Genomic DNA, 21058 nt, shown 5'->3' with positions numbered 1-21058 from the left:
ATGTTCTACCGGATCGGGTATGTTCTACCGGGTCGGGTATGTTCTACCGGGTCGGGTATGTTCTACCGGGTCGGGTATGTTCTATCGGGTCGGGTATGTAAACGAGCGTACGCACGAGCTGTACGTACTTATACGCGGAGAGGCGTAGCAGCATGCAAGCATATATATATTATATATATATATATATATATATATCGACGCTTGAAAGGCAAACGTGACTAAGCAAAAATGCGTGAACTTTACAGTAGACTAATTTAAAGTTGAAATATCTGAAAAAAAATTATATTTTATAACGAATCTAGCTGTAGGATTGAAATGATTTTAATAGACCTAGAAAATATTTTTTTTTTGCACATCGAATATGGTTATTGCCTATCATTTATGTAAAAGGCAGTTATTGTCGCTTAGTCACGTTTGCCTTTCAAGCGTCGATATATATTACTAGCGACCCGCCCTCGCTTCGATTCGGAAACATTAAATTTTATTATTGAACAGTTGAGTCCCGCCATGTTACCCGCGGTCACTGTAGCATCGCGGGTGACGCCGCGGAGCGAAGCTAGTTATAAAATACTTTAAAAAAATCGAATATTCTTTTCAAAAAAAAACAATGCGTTTTAAATGTTCATAGAAATACAAAACTGATTTATCTCGTGATTCAAAACATTATACAAGAATGTTAGATGTTACAATTGTTTGCACCCTCACGGTTTGAGAGACGGAACACTTACCCGGGATGCTGTGCTGCGTTATCAAGTTATAAGGGATGAAGCATCCAACGTTCTCCGGAGACGAATCGACGTTCTGTTTCTTATCTTGACCGTTCAACTAAAGAACAATAAGGCGCGTTAGATTATCGTTGTCTAACTAGCCGGGTAGGCGAGCAGCGACACGTGATACTGGTGGTAGGACCTCATGTGAGTCCGCACGGGTAGGTACCGCCACCCCGCCTGTTTCCGCCGTGAAGCAGTAATGCGTTTCGGTTTGAAGGGCGGGTCAGCCGTTGTAACTATACTGAGAATTATAATCTCAAGATGGGTGGCGGTATTAACGTTATAGATGTCTATGGACTCCAGTAACCACTTAACGCCAGGTGGGCTGCGAGTTCGATCACCCATCTAAGCAATAAAAAAAATTAGTATACCCTACTCTACTTTACTCTAATCTACTCTATTCTAGTATATCCGAGTATACCATACCGTACCCTACTCTAGTGCACTGTAGTCTAGTCTACTCTACTATTACAGTCTGTATAAACGTTGTAGATGTCTGTGGGCTCCGGTGGGCCGTGAGCTCGTCTACACAGCTAAGCAATAAGTAATGGAGCATAGATGGCCTCACGTTGAGCTTGGGGTGGAGGGTGGGGGGCGGCTCGTGGCAGGGGGGCAGCCAGTTGTCGTGCGGCTCGAACTTGGAGGCGATCATCCTGCTGCCGAGCTGCTTGTTGCGCCCGAGACGGTACAGGTTCAGGTTCGACACCTACACGCAAACAAACAACAATTATGTATGTATATACAATTTGCTGGTGTGACCAAATAACCACCCTTATTTGTCTATAGTGTAGTCTTGGAGAAATCTGTGATTATAGAAGTATAATATTTCAAACTGATAATTTCAATTAATTATAGTCGAATTTTTGACTGGCGCGGGACCACTAGTAAGAAGAAAAAAGATTTGACTTAAAGGTCCCGTTACCAGGTCATAATATAAAAAAAAGTGCGTGCGTACAAAGTACACATGTCAGAAGTGAAACTTTTTTGGCGAACTAATTTATAAGTCTTGCTTATATTTATACAAATCTAAAACTTTAGATTTCCGAGACTTAGAGGAAGGGAAAAAGGAAGATATGTTCCCGCCACAAGTCTGTCAAATGTCAATCTCAAACCTCAGTGTTGACAGTCACATTATGTTTAGATTTATTTCTAAATTGTAAATGACTAATATTTTGTCAATTGAATTGACTAATTTAATTTTATGCTATTTGATTAATGTTCCAAATTCTTTTCATTTCAATTCCTATTAACATTTTTCACAAAAAATTTATAAAATATTAGGCTGTATGGTACGATACATTTGCCTTTCCAGTTGGAAAAATACAACAACTACTACTACTGACATTAGACAAGTACTTAATTTCAATAGTAGTTTGATGTCACTTCCGTTGCATACCTGCGTGACGTTCTGTAAAAATTTTACCCTCGTGCGCCTAAAGAAGTTTCACTTCAAAAAGATTTGGCTTAAAGGTTCCGTTACCAGGTCATAATATAAAAAAAACACACACACAAAACGTCAAAGCGTAATGAGTGCGGCTATGGTTAATCTGTGGCACCTGCTTGCTCCGCATGTGGCTGAGCTTCCCCTCGTGCACGTTGGGGTGCGCGCAGTACAGGTACGCGGTGATCGCGAACTTCAGGAAGCTGTCCCCGACGGTCTCCAGCCTCTCGAGGTTGATGCCGTCGTTGGCGTTCGACATCGTCAGCGCCTGCAACCGAACGCACGCGCACTGTCCCGGTGGCGTCCATGGACATCAACCACGTCAATGCCGCCACCAACTCGAAACATGAGCTCTATGGTCTCTGTATAGTACAACGACTGCTCCAGCCTTCAAACCGTAATGCATTACGGCTGTAAGGCAGAAATAGGCAGGATCATGGTACATATCCGTGTGGACTCACAAAACATCCTACCACCAATAAATTATGGCAGTTGTTATTAAGATACAATGTTTTCTGGATCGATGCCCACGCTGAGCCAACACGATGGTGGTAGTATCTCTTGTATATCCGCACGGGTAGGTACCACCACCCTGCCTATTTCTGCCGTGAAGCAGTAATGGGTTTCGGTTTGAAGGGCGGGGCAACCGTTGTAATTATATTGAGATCTTAGAACTTATATCACAAGGTGGGTGGCGCATTTACGTTGTAGATGTCCATGGGCTCCAGTAACCACTTAACACCAGGTGGGCTGTGAACACGTCCACCCACATGAGCAATAAAAAAAAAATAGAAGACCATCACTCTTAGACACTCGAATTGCCGTTTCCTTGACGAAACCACGGGTCTCGTCTAATTGGCATCGCTCTTACTCTAAATACATTATCGAATTGAAACAGTACTAACCTGCAGTATCACGCTGGGACTCGGACCCGGATGTCCTTCTAGAACCGGTTGAAAATCAAAGTCGAACTCCCTCTTCTGACCGCCCTTATCATCTTCGTAATAAGGTTTAAATTCGTTGCCCGTATTGTATTTGTCTCCGTCGTCGAAGCCTATATTCGTTATTTTCTCGTCCACGTAATCGGGAGCGTCAATGTCTATGTCCTTCATCGAGAAACAGAATAAGGACTTTATCTCTTCAGGCTTAAGGTTCGTTTTCAAATGATTCAGTATGAAGCGTTTGTTTCGCTCGACGCTCTGCAGCGTGAGACGTCCGTCGTCCGCGTGCCGCAGCTCTCGTGTGCCGTACGGGAACATCTCGAGGACTTTCGCCTCTACGTTCGGTGTGTTTAAGGTCGTTTTTTGCGTGATCAACGGCGGCAATACTTCCCCGACGGGCTCGTCACGTTGTATCAAGCAGTTCCTCGTGATGTGCTCCTTGTGTGCGGCCACGGAGGAACGAAACCTCTCAATGTGCTGTCGACGAGAACAAAATAAGACATTTTAGATGGCGTAACTCAATTGGACGTATGTAATGCGAGGGCTGGAGATCATTCTTCAAGTTCATACATTTAATTTTTAAGCTATTGCATACGTTTTATCGCGAGCTTTGAGCGCGGCGACCGAATCAAGAAATTCCGTAACGAAAATAAAACATAACACCCTCACTCCGTCTACCATGTAGCTCGCGTTCAACACATTCACACGTTGCGCTTGTGTAGTGTTTGTGAATAAGCGCGCGGCGTGACGTCGCACTGCATGCGCATCATGAAAAGTCTGCCCATCTCTCTCTCGCGCGGTCTCGCTTATGAGTGTGAAGGGGACAGCAAATGTTTTGCTTAGGTTAATATTTATAAATATAGCGTGGTCTTATTTTATTATTATTATTTTAATATTAAATTATTATTGTCTAATTATAATAGCATAAGTTGACAAAAAATGATATGCAATAGCTTTACCGCGGCAGTCCCCGAGTGCCACACTTGTTTTTTATTGCCCTAGTAGGCAGACGAGCGTACGGCCCACCTGATGGTGAGTAGTTACCGTCGCCCATGGACTTCAACAATGCCAGGGGCAGAGCCAAGCCGCTGCCTACCGTTAAGGACTCTCCACATAATTTTTTTTAAGAAGACACTTGAAGCGATTTCAATGCGCACGCGAATTGTGACGTATCAAATGACTGATGTCCATGAACTACGGCGAACGCTCATCAAGTCGATCAGAACGTACTGATAGTAAGTTGCATTAAATACTATAACCTCTGGCGGCGCGAGCCCGTCCCTGATGATGCGCCTCTGCAGCTCGAGGTCCCGCTCCTCCAGCCGGGGGTCCGCTGCGGGCGCCGGGTTGACCTTGTCGTTGCCGCCGACGTCCACGGCCTCCGCCTCGTGCGCCGTCCTGTACTCTATGCGGACTCCCATGGCCGCTGAAACACGACTCGTTACGTGGAAGAACGCGGCTCGAGGTCCAAGTCGTCACGTAACGAAAAAGCGTTATGCGACTATCCCTGTCTCTCTTTAATAGTCCCTAGCGCCATATAACGGACAGTAAATCAACATGGAACGTTTATGAGAATCATATCGAGGATCAGACATGTTGTGGTGATGTTCAGGAACTATTAGAACATCATCTTTTTTTTATTGCATGTATGGATGCATGAGCGCATAGCCCACCTGGTGTTAAGTGGTTACCGGAGCCCATAGACATCTACAACGTAAATGCGCCAACCACCTTGAGATATGAGCTCTAAGGTCTCAGTTTAGTTAAAATCTACATCTTCAAAGTAAATGTTAATTCAATTCTCTATCTGTTGTCACCGTCAGAACATCGATGACGACTCTGTTAGATTAGTCTTTGTCTACTGTTTTTTTTTTCTTTTCCTAAGCTGAGCTTTCTAGACCAGAAATACCATATCAGCGTAACCTTAACTAGTAGGTGAGCTCACGGGGCTCAAACCTGACGATATTACTAACACGAACCCTAACAAGAGCAGTGCTTCTCAGAATCTACCACCGGATCGTAAACGCGACCCATTGAGAAGATCCGGTGAGAAACTCAGTGGGCTGTGTCTGTGGGTTAATTTACTCGTCGAGCCCTTAGCCCGTCGACTTAGTTCGGACGCGATTAGATATTTGGGGCATCACTAGGGACCCCGGTCCGCAGCAACATGCAAGACATAATCACCGTTGGAGTGCTTGCTGCTGCAGAAGCCGCTGTTGTCGGTGTCCTCGTCGCTGCACTCGCTGTCCAGGTCCGAGTCGTCGGTGTCGAAGTCGCTGAAAGGTTTACGAAGGGCGTCAACACTAATCGTCGCCTCCGACGTATCACTACATAGTATAAAACAAAGTCGCTTTCTCTGTCCCTATATCTGTCTGTCCCTATGTATGCTCGCAACGGATTTTGATGCGGTTTTTTTTAATAGATAGAGTGATTGAAGAGGAAGGTTTATATGTATAATATATTAATACGTGAAGCAAAAACTTTGTATCCCTTTTTACGAAAATTGCGAGGACGGAGGAGTATGAACTTTCCCACACTTATAGAGAATATAGAGAAGAAGTGCACAATGCCAATTTTTTTTTTAAATAATGCATAAAAGATACATTAAATCAATAAAGAAAACATTACACACACTACATACCGTGTATTTGATGCACGCATGCATGCATACTATTTATTGTCAAACTTTTGTTCTTGACGTCTGTTGTCAAATTGAGAATAGATTAAATATTGTTTGTCTTTGTTAATATTTTTTACAGTGTAGTCTTTGCGAAATTTGTGATTATAGAAGTATAAAATACAATCATGTTCAAACTTAAAATTCCAATTAATTATAGTCGAATTTCGACTACTGCGGGACCTCTAGTATGTGTAATAACATCCATTAGATAGTGGAGAAATCAATAAGAAATTACAGTTTCCGAAGCGAAGCGAGGGCGGGTCGCTACTTTATTATAAGATACAATTGAAGTTTCAACGTGTATATTTTCCCTACTTATTCGTTGCTAATTTAAGGGGCTTAACCTGTTTTTTTTTTCTCCTACCTATGCTGATAGCCCTAAGAGGCTATTTCAGCTTCGCCCTAATCTGTAGGTGTGCTCACGGGGCTCAAACCTGACGACGCTGCTAACACGAACCCTAGCAAGAGCAGTGCTTCGCAGAATCTACCACCGGATCGGAAACGCGACCCACTGAGAAGATCCGGAGAGAAACTCAGTGGGCTGTGTCTGTGGGTTAATTTTGGTGACGGTGATCGGTGCTTGTGGTACCTAAAAGCAACGTTAATGATCGGGAGGATCCGTAATGACCTGTTTAGGGCGACGTCGACTGTTCACCATTCGGTCCGCCTTCTCAAAGTGGCGAAATGATGCCGACTGTAAATACTTATGAACGGAGTCAAGCTCGGTGCTCCTACGGCTATCCTCCAAAAACGGGATTGAATGACTTGAAGGGGTTTCAAGTTAGTGATCTCAACCTGAGACAATGTGCTAATACCGGCCCTAGCAAGAGCGGTGCTTCGCTGAGCCTGTCGCCTCACGACGCGTTGTACTGGGGCGGTGGTCGACAGGTGGGAGGTAGGTACCTGGACATGTAGGAGCAGTCGCTGTCCGCCACCGAGTAGCTCCGCGTCGGGTTGAACTCGCTCTTCGGCTTCTGGATCGGGTCGCACCAGCTCGCGCTGCCTACAGACAGACTCCGGAATCTATATCTTAATACGAATTAGTATGAAATTTTCTACACTTATAGAGAATATAGAGAAGAAGTACACAATGCTAATATTTTTTAAAATAATGCATAAAACATACATTAAATCAATAAAGAAAACATTACACACACTACCATGTATTTGACGCACACACGCATGCATACTATTTATTGTCAAACTTTTGTTCTTGACGTCTGTTGTCAAATTGAGAATAGATTAAATATTGTTTGTCTTTGTTAATATTTTTTATAGTGTAGTCTTGGCGAAATTTGTGATTATAGAAGTATAAAACACAATCATAATAGTGTACAAATTTACAATTCCAATTAATTATAGTCGAATTTCGACTACTGCGGGACCTCTAGTTTAGTTAAATATTTAGTTATGTGTGTATGTATGTATGAATGTGCGTACATAGCTAGAAAGGCGCCAACTGCAACAGTTACTCACCGGAAGCGGAAGTGCAGAAGGTAAGATTCGGAGGTAGAGGCTCTAGGTATTCGTCGAAGTCAGTGTCCTCCGGTATCGAGGACGCCATCTCATTACTCCACGTGCCAATCTCGAAGCCCTGTGTTGCCAGAATATATTTTTTTTTAGCAAAAGAATACTTTTGTTTAATAGATGTACAAAATAAAATTTCCCTTATTATTAAGTGTTGCCATATTATTTCATCATTTATTACAACAATCTACAATTTCTTTATACATAGCGACCGTCTCAGTTTCGACGATGACAAATCCGGAATTATGTAAATTCAAAAATAAACACGAAAAATTTAACTAATTAATTATTAAATACAATAGCTAAAGTGAACCAAAACGATGACAGAAAATGTACTATAGTTTAATTCCTGAATTTCATTTCTTTTTCATGATTAACATTTAAATAGGTATAACAGAGAAACAAATAATAAGAGAATAAAATAAAAGAAAACTTATATATTTCTTAGAACAAAAACAGCATTATTTTGTAACACATTCCCCTGCCGTACGTTTTATTAGAGATAAGTGTAAAAGTGTAACAATGAGTTACGACATTAAAACACCGACATCATGTTTGCAGTGATATTTGATGTACTTATCAATCAAGTGGGAAACTTAAACATTTCTTATCGTCAGATGTTGAGAAAAATATTTTATAAATATTAATAATAAACATGATGACAATAGCATATTGACAACAACATAATGACAACGACATAATGGCAACGACATAATGACAACAACATAATGACAACGACATAATGATAACAACATAATGACAACGACATAATGATAATAGCATAATGACAACGACATAATGACCACAACGTAATGACAACAACGTAATGGCAACAACATAATGACAATATCAAATGCAAAATCAAACCGTAAAAATAGTTTCGATAATACTACATATATACGACGAGCGAAAACCGAAGGAAATACTATAAAATAAAGTACGTACGTTTTCCGCATCCTCCTTCTCCTGCAGTATGTCGTTGATGGTCTTCGTCTCCGCCCCCCCGCCCTCGTCGGCCGCACCGTCCGTGTTGGTCTCGGCCGAGTCGTCCCCCGGCCTGTCCACACACACATCCGACTTGAGGAAGTCAGTCGACGGCCACACATACGTATGCCGGGTTAGGCTATTATTGATACTTTTATTTCGTATTTATTACTGGTGGTAGGACCTCTTGTGAGTCCGCACGGGTAGGTACGAACATCCTGCTATTTCTGCCGTGAAGCAGTAATGCGTTTCGGTTGGAAGGGTGGGGCAGCCGTCGTAACTATACTGAGACCTTAGAACTCATATCTCAAGGTGGGTGGCGGCATTTACGTAGTAGACGTCTATGGGCTCCAGTGACCACTTAACACCAGGAGGGCTGTCAGCTAAGCAATAAAAATTTTTTGTCACAGCAATGTAAATCTAAGTCGTTTCGGGTAACGAACTACCCTCATACGTCATCTCGCTTAAAACTTATTATATTAAACATTCATTCACCGTCTCTTTAAAACTTAAAACGCGACATGTCTTATTTCTCTAACTTTTCCCCTCTGCCTATTCGCCGGTAGCCTAAGGTAGATGAGTGTACGGTCTTAACCCGAAAAAATTTGCTAACACCAGTCCTAGCAAGAACAGTGCTTCGCTGAATCTAACACCGGATCGGAATCGTGACCCACTGATTTAGGCAGCGTGACTGTCTCCGTGACGGCGACGGTGACCGTCCTCATAAGATCTGTGGCATCATCCTGCCACGGCTACCTGAGTGCGGACCTGCGCGCAAGAATCAGGTGATGCGTGCGCGCGCCAATCAGGAGCCAACGCGCGGCCGCGTTATCGCAGGTGACGCCGGGCTGCTGCGCCGGCAGTCCGCCACAAAGCCTCGTACTGATCGCGCGTTTCTCTCTCATTATTGTAAATTCATATATTTGTTAGTCGTTTGTTTTGTGTCTCGTTAATTTGTTAATAATCTGTAGTGTATCGTGTTGTCGTAATATATAACTATTTCCCGTATTGTTTCGTTTAATTTACCGACATCGTTTTGCTTGTGGCCGGACGCCGTTCGGGTTCGATTCCTGGACGTATCGACTGTTGGTGGGTTGATACCTGAATATAACCCGCTACAGATCAATCCCCTATGGCCGGTGGTGGGAGGACGAAGTTAGCTTATCATGCATGTAGTAGGCGCTCGCTGCGGATTACGCGTGGCGATGCGATCTCCGCTCCAGGGGGGAGCCGCGTCCTGGCGCGGCGGAAGTTCGAGCGCGGAAGCTTCAATCTCGGCGTTCCGTGCTCGAGGCGTGGTCTCGCCGCCTGGCGGACCCCACCTACGGGCGACGGACCGTCGAGGCGATCCGCCCGGTCCTCTCGGACTGGGTGAATCGCGACCGAGGACGTCTCACCTTCCGAGCGACGCAGGTGCTCACGGGACACGGCTGTTTCGGTCGCTACCTGCACCTCGTCGCCCGGAGGGAGCTGACTCCGAAGTGCCACCACTGCAGTGGCTGCAGCGAGGACACGGCAGAGCACACGCTCGCGTACTGCCCCGCTTTCGCGGAGCAGCGCCGCGTCCTCGTTGCAAAAATAGGACCGGACTTGTCGCTTCCGACCGTCGTGGCTACGATGCTCGGCAGCGACGAGTCCTGGCAGGCGATGCTCGACTTCTGCGAGTCCACCATCTCGCAGAAGGAGGCGGCGGAACGGGAGAGGGAGAGCTCTTCTTCCCTCTCGGCGCCGTGCCGCCGCCGTCGGGCCGGGGGCCGGAGGAGGGCGTTTGTCCAGCTCCAGCCCCTATGAGGAGGCAGTCTCCTCCTGGTGATGGTCACGGGGCGACCTAAGGGGGTTGAGGCTGCGCCGCACGCTACCGTCACTCTAGCGCGCTGGCACCAGGAGGACGGGACGGCGCGTCGGCGGCTGCGGACTGCGATGCGGTCCGCATTTTCGTCGTCGCTGTCGTCGCCGAACATACTGTTGAAGAGCAACCCGGTCGGCGGTGTATCGCGTTCCGACCCGGCAGGCTGGTTCTGGCCCAGCGGGGTATCCTGGAACACCAGCGGCACCGCCCGGGCGGCCTGGTAGGGCCGCCGTACCGCGGAGACTGACGTCGTTGGTCGTCGACTATCGCCTCGACGACCCGTCAGTCGGGCGTCCTCGGGGTGGCGCCGCGTGTCTGGTTGTAGTGTTGACCGCGGGAACCCCCCTACTCTGAACGGGTTCTGACCCCGGACGGAGATCGGACGTCGGGTGTAAGAGTGCAGGGGAGTCGTTTAGTGGGTGGGCCCTAAAATCCTTGGGCCCGCGATCTGCTCTCAACACCTGCAGATCGTTGAGTCTCACATACCCCGCGCGCCCCCTAGGCGCGGGGACCTCGTAGGAGGTTCGGCCCCCGGCCCGGAAAAAAAAAAAAAAAAAAAAAAAAAAATCATGCATTTAGTAAGGTTGCAACGTATCGAACCATTACGAAGTAAGACAGTCGCTCATAACTCGTCAGGTAATAAATACAGTTGCATTATATATAATTCTATTGTACGTGTGTAAGTCACTGATCCCCTCCTAAACGACTGGACCAATTTGAATGTTTTTTTTTATTGTGCATTCATTCATTCATTGATCTATTATCTCATCATCTATTAATACGTGAAGCAAAAACTTTGATCCCTTTTTACGAAAATTGCGCGGATGGAGGAGTGTGAACTTTTCCACACTTATAGAGATTATAGAGAAGAAGTGCACAATACTTTTTTTTTTAAATAGTGCATAAAAGATACATTAAATCAATAAAGAAAACATTACACACACTACCATGTATTTGACACACACACGCATGCATACTATTTGTTTATTCTCAAACTTTTCTTTTCAGTCTGTCAGTTATAGTCTATCAAATCGAGAATAGATTAAATACTGTTTTCTCTTTAATTTGTCTAATATGTAGTCTTGACGAAATCTGTGATTAAAGAAGTATAATAGTCCTTGAGAATAGAATCATAATAGTGTACAAACTTATAATATCCATTAGTTATAGTCGAATTTCGACTACCAGGGGACCACTGGTTTCATTCATTTTGTGTGTGCAGGACAACGTCTGACGGGTCCGCTTGTATATTATAGGGTAAGTGTTCAACAAGTGTACAGTATCTAATAATAAATAAAAAGCGTATATCTTAACTTATCTTTGGCTGAACTTATACTGACATACAAAATATAATAACCAAATTCAAAGATGCTATAAAGATTACGCTTTAAAACCACGACTCACTTGTCTTCCTTCTCTTTCTGTTCCTTTTTCGACTCTTCCTCTTTCTTCTTATCGTTCTTCTCCGCGTCGGCTGACAACACCTGCGAGAATGATGTACAAACGGAAACTGTCACATTACTAATGTAAAGAAAGCGGACTTCTTGTGACTAGAATAGTGACGCACTCGCGCCGCCTGACCGATGCGGGTAGTTTGAATTAATGTAGAATATCGATAAAACAGCAGTGATATATTTAGATTAAAAAATATGAAGTTACTAATTTAATTTCTGTTTAGAATTTTGAAACAGGAGAATCAGAAAAACCCCTTCCTATTTGTACTACTGCGAATATATATTATTATAATAATACACAGTAAATGTCGTTTCAATTATTTTAAATCATCATCATCATCATCGGCATCGGGATCATAATCACCATCACCACCACCATAATCATCATCATCCTCGTCTTCGTCATCATCATCAACAGCCCACGGCCGTCCACTGCTGGGCATAGACCTCTACCAATCCACACCACTGAGCCCGGTCTTCGGCTCTCCTCATCCTCATGATTTTAAATGTTAAATATTTTTCCAGTCGAGAGATGCACCACGGGTCGTGCTCACCTCGGCGAGACTCCAGCCGAAGTCGAGCGGAGGTGGGCGGGCGTGCGGGTGCGGGATGCCCAGCCCGACCTCCACGGCCACCGAGCGACGGATCTCCTCCGCGATCAGCAACGCGTTTATACTGGACAACAAACAGTACAGCTGTGAGTAACGGTGTACACTGCGGGGCGAGTGTGGAGCGGTGTACACTGCGGGGCGCGTGTAGTGCGCTGTACACTGCGGGGCGAGTGTGGAGCGGTGTACACTGCGGGGCGCGTGTAGTTCGCTGTACACTGCGGGGCGAGTGTGGAGCGGTGTACACTGCGGGGCGCGTGTAGTGCGCTGTACACTGCGGGGCGAGTGTGGAGCGGTGTACACTGCGGGGCGCGTGTAGTGCGCTGTACACTGCGGGGCGAGTGTGGAGCGGTGTACACTGCGGGGCGCGTGTAGTGCGCTGTACACTGCGGGGCGAGTGTGGAGCGGTGTACACTGCAGGGCGCGTGTAGTGCGCTGTACACTGCGGGGCGAGTGTGGAGCGGTGTACATTGCGGGGCGCGTGTAGTGCGCTGTACACTGCGGGGCGAGTGTGGAGCGGTGTACACTGCGGGGCGCGTGTAGTGCGCTGTACACTGCGGGGCGAGTGTGGAGCGGTGTACACTGCGGGGCGCGTGTAGTGCGCTGTACACTGCGGGGCGAGTGTGGAGCGGTGTACACTGCGGGGCGCGTGTAGTGCGCTGTACACTGCGGGGCGAGTGTGGAGCGGTGTACACTGCGGGGCGCGTGTAGTGCGCTGTACACTGCGGGGCGAGTGTGGAGCGGTGTACACTGCGGGGCGCGTGTAGTGCGCTGTACACTGCGGGGTGAGTGTGGCACGGTGTACACTGCGCGGCGAGTGTGCGGTGCGACTGACCGGTAGAGCGCACAGGGCAGCGCAACGGTGGCGGCCCACAGCGGCGCGGCGAAGGGATGCGCGCGGCACAGCTCGGGCAGCAGGAGCTGCTTCTGGTCGAGGCGCTCGCGCTTGGCGCGGCGGGTGCGCTCCGACGACACGGGCAACGCCACGCCCTTGCGGTTCACGTATCTGTCGGAATAACATTCAAAGTTCGTTACTTGCTATGTTACCTGATAGAATAACGAGCAAGGGAAGGTTTTATTCTTTATCGATTGAAATATTCAAAAACCATTTCCATCACAATGACAACTGAAGGTTTTTTTTATTATTTAAATTAAATAATCTGGATGATAAGAAAACGTGTAATAAAGACCTGGGAGTGAGGAGGTTGAGTCTGGCGCTGGTGTGGTCCACGTCCAGCAGCGGCTGCTTGCTCTGCGTGATGGTGACGCCGTACTTGTTCTGGTAGTAGTCGCGGAAGGTCGCGTGGCTCGCTGACGGGAACACGGAGTCGGGACTCAGGCGCCAGCATATCTCCGCCACCAGGAAGTACTGGCGGCACGTTTCGTACGAGAAGTTTTTTATTTTATTGCATAGATGTTTGGACGAGCTCACAGCTCACCCGGTGTTAAGTGGTTACCGGAACTCATAGACATCTACAAGGTAAATGCAGCCACCCACCTTGAAATATGAGTTCTAAGGTGTAGTTACAACGGCTGTCCCACCCCCCAAACCGTATTACTGATTCATGGCAGGAATAGAAACGTCTGTAAGTCCGCACGGGTAGGTTCCACCCGTGCGGACTTACAGACGTTCTACCACCATTAAAATAAGTAGAGGAAAGGAGACGCAATGTAAGTTTGCGAAGTCCTAAACTAAAATGTTCTTTTGCGACAACGACATCTATCGGGTAAGTATTGTTACGCCGGTAAGAGTAACGCCATCTACCGCCGAACAGTCGAACGAATATTGAAGGATCTAGTAGCATCTAGAACGCTCGTGAAGTACAACGCCATCTATTTTCAGATAGCGGAAACACACAATACTAGACTTTTGTGGAATATTCTTGACAATTCTAGAGATTTCGTCTCGGCTATAAAAGCGTTGCAGAGATGGCACGCAGTCAGTCAGTAATCGGAACTACTCGAAGCGAAACAGCGAACGGATCACCTGACACGAAGCGGAAGAAGCGAATCGAGAATCTCAAAGTGTTTGTTGAGTATTTTAAGTGTTCCAAGTGTTGAATACAGTTTTTAATTTATACTCCGATGGAATTTTATTTATCGTGAATCCCAGCGCGTAACAGTATGTACCGTCAAATTTCGTTAATCGGCAACATGAAGCCGGTATCGCGTTTCACACGTAACCGCGGGGTCATTGACCCTGCACGTCAATTGTGTTACATTGCGTGCGCTTTGTTTTGGGAGCCATCACCACTGCGACCCGACCTCCTTTACAATTTTACCACTCACATTGAACCGAAAGACATTTGGATATAGAACTACCACCTGTTAGTAAAATTCGAAAATATCAAATATAATTATTCCGTACTATAATTGTGCATTGCAACTGCAATTTTTTAATTTAATAATGTCATTTTGTTGTCCTTTTGGTAACATTTTTTTTTTATTCTTGTTCTTTTTTTTATATATTTTACATTGTTGTGGATTGGTCGGTCTGATGCTGGTGTGCGCGTCACTCCGCAGGTGCCGGCGGAAGATCAGCGCTGCAGTACCGATTGTTTCGTTACTGTTAGGCATTACTGAGCCGGTAACCGTTTCCATGCCTCGTTATTTTTGCTATCTTTTTAATATTTTTTGTACCTAACTTATGTTTGGAATAAATGTTTATTATTATTATTATTATTATTATTACTCCCTGACCCCCTCGGGCGTGTGACGCGTACTGTATCCGGGTCTCACCTGCGGCTGGTCCTGGTTCCTGTACCACGGCGTCACGACCGCCTCCTTGTACTTGTCGGGGTCAAACACGAACACCTCACCCGGCTTCAGGAGCGGGTTGTCCATCTTCTTCACTTTCCCTTTCTGCTTCACCTTTGAAGGATAATAGATGGTTTTTTTTTTCTTGCTTAGATGGGTGGACGAGCTCACAGCCCACCTGATGTGAAGTGATTACTGGAGCCCATAAACATCTACAACGTAAATGCGCCACCCACCTCGAGATATAAGTTCTACGGTCTCAGTATAGTTACAACGGCTGCCCTGCCTTTCGAACCGAAACGCATTACTGCTTCACGGCGGAAATAGGCGGAGTGGTGGTACCTACCCGTGCGGACTCACAAGAGGTCCTACCAACAGATTAATTTTCATTCATCCATATGTGTATAATAATTTAATAATGTAGGTAGCGGTTTGGTTCTGCTTGTGGCATTACAGACGTCCATGAGCGACGGTAAACACTCACCATCAGGTGGGCCGTATGTTCTTCTGCTTATAGGGCAATAAAAAAAGAACTTTTCTTACATATCCTCTCTTTCACGAAGACCATCCAAGTGTTTCTAGAAGCTACCCTGAACCGCCCCCCACCATTGAGACATGCGGTGGAAATCTCAGCTCTATTATTTATGCGGTTATTCGAACCTAAAACTGTGTATTAAATCACAAAACAATCCAACATCGTACCTGCTTCCCGCTGACGTCACCCCCCTGCTCCCCCTCATCTCCCTCCTCCCCCTCGTCTTCGTTCCTCCACAGCATCGGTTTCTCCACTTCGCTGCTCTTCTTCTCCTCGGTATGTTTATATATCAGCTCCAAGAACGCCCAGTCGATATCGATTTTCGGAGTGCCGTCCTCCTTTACGGCTGTAATTAAAAGTTTCGACGTATATCTAAAAAGCTATTACCGGCAGCTTCGTTCGCTTACAGCAGAGCAGCATCTTCAAGAATTCTAATAGTCTCCGAGCCGCCAGAACAGACCGCAGCACGAACAGAGAGCACGCTGAATTGAATAATGACGTCACTGTTCATCAAAATCCAAAGCATTCCCTTATTAATAATACGTGTAGATTAAAAGCAAAAAAATAATAATAGAACTAACAATTACATACATCTTATTTTATCCTTTCGATACTGGTCAGGACATTAAGAGCGAAATATTATAAAATTATTGTATCGGGCTATCTGATAGGTCCGCTTGGTTCGGCTGATCGACCCGGAATGTTTTGTGCTTTTTTTTCCTACCTAGCTGATGATCTAGAAAAACCATATCACCGTAACGTTAACTAGTAGGTGAGCTTCCTCACGGGGCAAACCTGACGACGTTGCTAACAAGTGCTTCGCAGAATCTACCACCGGATCGGAAACGCGACCCGCTGAGAAGATCCGGCGAGACACTCAGTGGGCTGTGTCTGTGGGTTAACTTATTCGTCGAGCCCTTCGTTACAAGCGACGGGTTCGACGAGAACGGTGACCGGTGCTTGAGGTACCTAAAAGCACCGTTAGTGGATCGGGAGGATCCGAGATGAGTTATGTGCGACAATAGTCACTCGTATTTATAGTAGAAAGTGAGGGGTAGCTTAGTCATGAATTCTCTTCAATACCGTCTTAAACAGTTGTTGACATGCGGTACATTAAGGAAAAAGTTAACTTTAACTATTTTTAGTTTAAGCTAGTGACCCGCCCTCGCTTCGCTTCGAAAACATTAAATTTTATTATTGATAGGCGAGTTCCGCCATGTTGCGCGCGGTATGACAATAACTGCGGGTGACGCCGCAGGGCGAAGCTAGTCTAAAAAAAAGTAGCCTAAGCTACTCCTTATGTCATCAGCTACCTGTCAGTGAAAGTCCCATCAAAATCGGTCCAGCCGTTTCAGAGATTAGCCGGAACAAACAAACAGACAGACAAACAAAAATAGTAAAAAAAATTTATTTTGGTGTATGTACCGTATATATATATTCATATGCATGTAGTAAAAAGCGGTTTTTTTTATTGCCTTTGTAGGCAGACGAGCGTCCGGCTCACCTGATGGTAAGTGGTTACCGTCGCCCATGGACTTCAGCAATTCCAGGAGCAGAGCCAAGCCGCTGCCTGCCGCCTACTGCGGTTATTTCAATATTACAAAGAGACACTCTAATTTTATTTATATATAGATAGTGAAGTTTCACCGATATATTTATATGAAGAAGAAGCCGTAATCTCTCGAGTCGCGTCGCGCGCCATCTGTGCCTCGGTACCAGTACTACTACAGATGTTGAAACTGTACGTATTTCAGCCGCGGGGCGGCGCTAGTATCGCGCGTGCCACTCACTCTTTATCGTCGGTACCACGTAGTAGTTGTTGTGCGTGGAGCCCTCGCTCTGCAGCCTCATGCCGCGCCGCCGGACGCGCAGCACCTCCGAGAACACGAAGCGCATGAACCTGTCCACCACAAGCGTTTCTTACTGCTGGTAGGACCTCATGTGAGTCCGCGCCAGTAGGTACCACCGCCCTGCCTATTTTTGCCGTGAAGCAGTAATGCGTTTCGGCTTGAAGGGCGGGCGAATTCATACTTTAATTATTTTTTCCCCAATAAATGAATTTGAACTAAAATGATAATAACAGTCGTTCCAATAATACTAATGTGATAAATTATGTATTAATACCTTATGACTGTTAGAGCCATCTCTTGGCGAATAGCGCTACTAGACATGAACAAGTAACGCCATCTAGTTCACGAACATACGAACGTTCAGAGAACGATTGACGCATTACTTAGACAGAGACCTTACAGCACGAAAGTTTGCCAACGCTCCGGCATAGCATAGGACGTAGCGTTGTAACTATACTTGAGACCTTAGAACTTATATCTCAAGGGTAGTGACGCATTTACGTCGTAGATGTCAATGGGCTCCAGTAACCACTTAACACCAGGTGGGCTATGAGCTCGTCCACCCATACAAGCAATAAATAAATAAAAAAGCGTCTTGAGCACCGGTGAACCAACGCCGCACTGGCTCTGTAGCTCAGTGGATATCGGAGCGTAGAGGTTCCCACCCGACTCTAAGCTTGAAATATATTTTTTTATTTTTATTATTTTTATTGCTTAAATTAGACGAGCTCACGGCCCACCCTGTTTTTTTTTTATTTATTGCCCTTGTAGGCAGACGAGCATACGGCCCACCTGATGGTGAATGGTTACCGTTGCCCATGGACTTCAGCTATGCCAGGAGCAGAGCCAAGCCGCTGCCTACCGAAAGTCTAGCCTACCTAAGTGATTACAGGAGCCCATAGACATCTGCTACGTAAATTCCGCCATCCACCTTTCTAAGCAAGAAACTCCCTTTTCCAAAATGAACTGATACCGCAGACCTCCATAGCAAAAAATACTTTTAAAATCCCATCTCAATTTTTTTTTCCTATTGATTCCAAAAACTTAAAATTGATAAAAATATACAGACATAATAAAAAGACATAAAATTCAGAAAATAATAGTATATAGAAATAAATGGTAACCATACATCCAACAATAATACTTCTTATGAAAATATTAGTAATTTTCACTACAAGTATGCACGTACCGCACCTCGTACAATATCTTGAAACTTCACAAATAAGAGCTTGTGTTAATTAATGGGGGTCGATTTTTAGACCTCATCGAGCCCCAAAATCAGTCTTCGCTAAGCCTGGGACCACTTTTGGAATCCCTGCGGTGGACTAACATAGTCCGTGTGTAGTGTACCTGCGCACGAGGCGTCCTCTGCGCGGCGAGATCCTCACGTCGGCGTCGGGCGCGTGCTGCAGACTCACGCGGACCTCGCCCGAGCGCGTGTACACCGGGAACGCCGGCACCTGCAAGCTGAGCCGACAGCTGTCAGTGCCTACTTCATTCTAAAGTATAGAGTGAGTCAGAGTAATAGTGAGTGAATTAATGAATCGGTGAACGAGTGAGTGATTGATTCAGTAAGTATATGAGTGAGTGCGTGTATAAGTGACTCAATGAGCGTGCAAGTAAGCATGTTAGTGAGTGATTAATTCAATGTATGTAAAGTATGTGAAAGTGAGTGGTTAAGCGAATGAGTAAGTGATTGATTCAGTAAGTATGTAAGTGACTGAGTGCGTGAATAAGTGACTGAATGAGTGAGCCAGTGAGTGAGTGAGTGATTCAGTAAGTGAGTGAGTGAGTAATTGACTGGATGAGCGAGCAAGTGAACGAATGAGTGAGTGATTGCTTCAGTATGTGAGTAAGTCAAATGATTAGGCGAATGAGTGAATGATTGATTCAGTAAAGATGTGAGTGAGTGAATGAGTGAGTATATAATCTCACTGCAAGTCCGTGTCGGTCCGCGCTAGCAGCAGCGCGAGCGCGTGGTGCGCGTGCTGCGGCGCGTGCAGGCGGCGGCCGCGCGTGTTGTACCGCTCCGGCAGGGCGCAGCGCAGCTCGCTCGACAACAGGTACAGCACGTTCCTCTTCTCGCCTGAACGATCCGCGCCGAGTCATTGAAACGTTAACCAGCCGTGGACTACTTTATGAACGACTAAACTGAGCCTGACTGCAGTATTTTAGAAGTCGTCGTAGCCTAAAGGATAAGACGTCCGGTGCATTCGTGTTGAACGATGCACCGATTTTCGAATCCCGCAGGCGGGTACCAATTTTTCTAATGAAATACGTATTTACTAATTTTAATTAGAAGAAGAAGAAAGAAGAAGAAGAAGAAAATACAATTTAAATTTTTGTAATTACTGATGGTAGGACCTCTTGTGAGTCAGCGCGGGTAGGTACCACCGCCCTGCCTATTTCTGCCGTGAAGCAGTAATGCGTTTCGGTTTGAAGGGTAGGGCAGCCGTTGTAACTATACTAAGATCTTAGAACTTATATATCAAGGTGGGTGGCGCATTAACGTTGTAGATGTCTATGGGCTCCAGTAACCACTTAACACCAGGTGGGCTGTGAGCTCGTCCACCCATCTAAACAAAAAAAAAAACCTGACTGCAGTATGGACTACGGAAATATCAGTAGGTTCCCAATCAGACTCGGTTGTTGTTAAATATTGCCGCCACCAATAGGCAGCGGTTTGGCTCTACTTGTGGCATTGCTGATGTCCATGATCGACGGTAACCACTCACCATCAAGTATGGTCGACTGCCTACAATAGGAATTTGCAATAGCAGAAAAGGATATCCAAACAACTAGTACTGTTGGGAACGTTCGAAGTGAATTATATCGGTACGAGTAACGCCATCTGTTGTCAAATAGCGAGAACGGACATCGATCCGACCAGTAATATCGGGAATATTCTCAAAAATGTCATGTCGGCTATTAGAGCGTTGCAAAGACGATATGAGAGCATTTAGTAATTAATCAAATTCTATTTGAAGCGAATCTAAAGAAATAAATATCGGTAATCGAATTGAGAAACATTGGGGCAGCAGTAGGTCGAGTTTAACTAATACTGAAAAAAATAATTTCGTTGATTCTTTTTGCACGGCGGGCAGTGGAAAGCAATTCTGACGTAAGTACTGCACAAACGAGGTCAACGACCTTACGGCTTCGAGTGACGCGACATATTAATTTCTTAACAGCTTAATATTTCTGCTAATTGATTAATTATTATTTTTTCTATATTTCTTAAGGTAGTTTTGTATTAGGATGATCCTTTACTTCATAACGTTGTTATTAACAAACTTATGTTCCTAATATTTCATGTTTGTGGAACAAATCGGCTGGAAGTAAGTGGGAGCTATATATATATATAAAAGGCGGACCTGCCATCTCATAACGGATCCACCCGATCCATTCATTGTCCTCGTCAAACCCGTCGCTGGCGACGAAGGGCTCGACGAGCAAATTAACCCACAGACACAGCCCACTGAGTGTCTCGCCGGATCTAGTCAGTGGGTCGCGTTTCCGATCCGGTGGTAGATTCTGAGAAGCACTGCTCTTGCTGGGGTTAGTGTTAGCAACGTCCTCAGGGACGTGTTACGTCCTACGTGTTAGGGTTACGCTGACATCGCCTCTCAAAGCTATCAGCTTAGGGAGGAGAAAAAAAAACC

At 45.6% G+C, this 21058-nt stretch overlaps 1 protein-coding gene across 3 annotated transcripts in view; it reads right to left on the bottom strand.

Annotated features, from left to right (window-relative positions):
• The window catches only part of LOC119629098 (endoribonuclease Dcr-1), a 51265-nt gene that overhangs the window by 12764 nt on the left and 17443 nt on the right, over nt 1-21058 (bottom strand). For all 3 annotated transcript variants that reach the window (XM_062671020.1, XM_038013803.2, XM_038013804.2), the window contains exons 17-34: nt 19332-19482; nt 18747-18863; nt 17337-17446; nt 15714-15892; nt 14994-15125; nt 13445-13623; nt 13090-13260; nt 12201-12321; nt 11597-11676; nt 8305-8416; nt 7309-7426; nt 6736-6835; nt 5337-5428; nt 4412-4578; nt 3117-3629; nt 2327-2479; nt 1339-1476; nt 729-825 (exon numbers count right to left, since the gene is read on the bottom strand). In XM_062671020.1, coding sequence (XP_062527004.1) covers nt 729-825; nt 1339-1476; nt 2327-2479; nt 3117-3629; nt 4412-4578; nt 5337-5428; nt 6736-6835; nt 7309-7426; nt 8305-8416; nt 11597-11676; nt 12201-12321; nt 13090-13260; nt 13445-13623; nt 14994-15125; nt 15714-15892; nt 17337-17446; nt 18747-18863; nt 19332-19482 — 2730 coding nt within the window. The remainder of the gene's footprint in view (nt 1-728; nt 826-1338; nt 1477-2326; nt 2480-3116; nt 3630-4411; nt 4579-5336; nt 5429-6735; nt 6836-7308; nt 7427-8304; nt 8417-11596; nt 11677-12200; nt 12322-13089; nt 13261-13444; nt 13624-14993; nt 15126-15713; nt 15893-17336; nt 17447-18746; nt 18864-19331; nt 19483-21058) is intronic.

The sequence above is a fragment of the Bombyx mori genome, chromosome 11, assembly GCF_030269925.1.
Source record: "Bombyx mori chromosome 11, ASM3026992v2".
NCBI lineage: Eukaryota > Metazoa > Arthropoda > Insecta > Lepidoptera > Bombycidae > Bombyx > Bombyx mori.
This window is presented reverse-complemented; position numbering and strand designations above follow the sequence as displayed.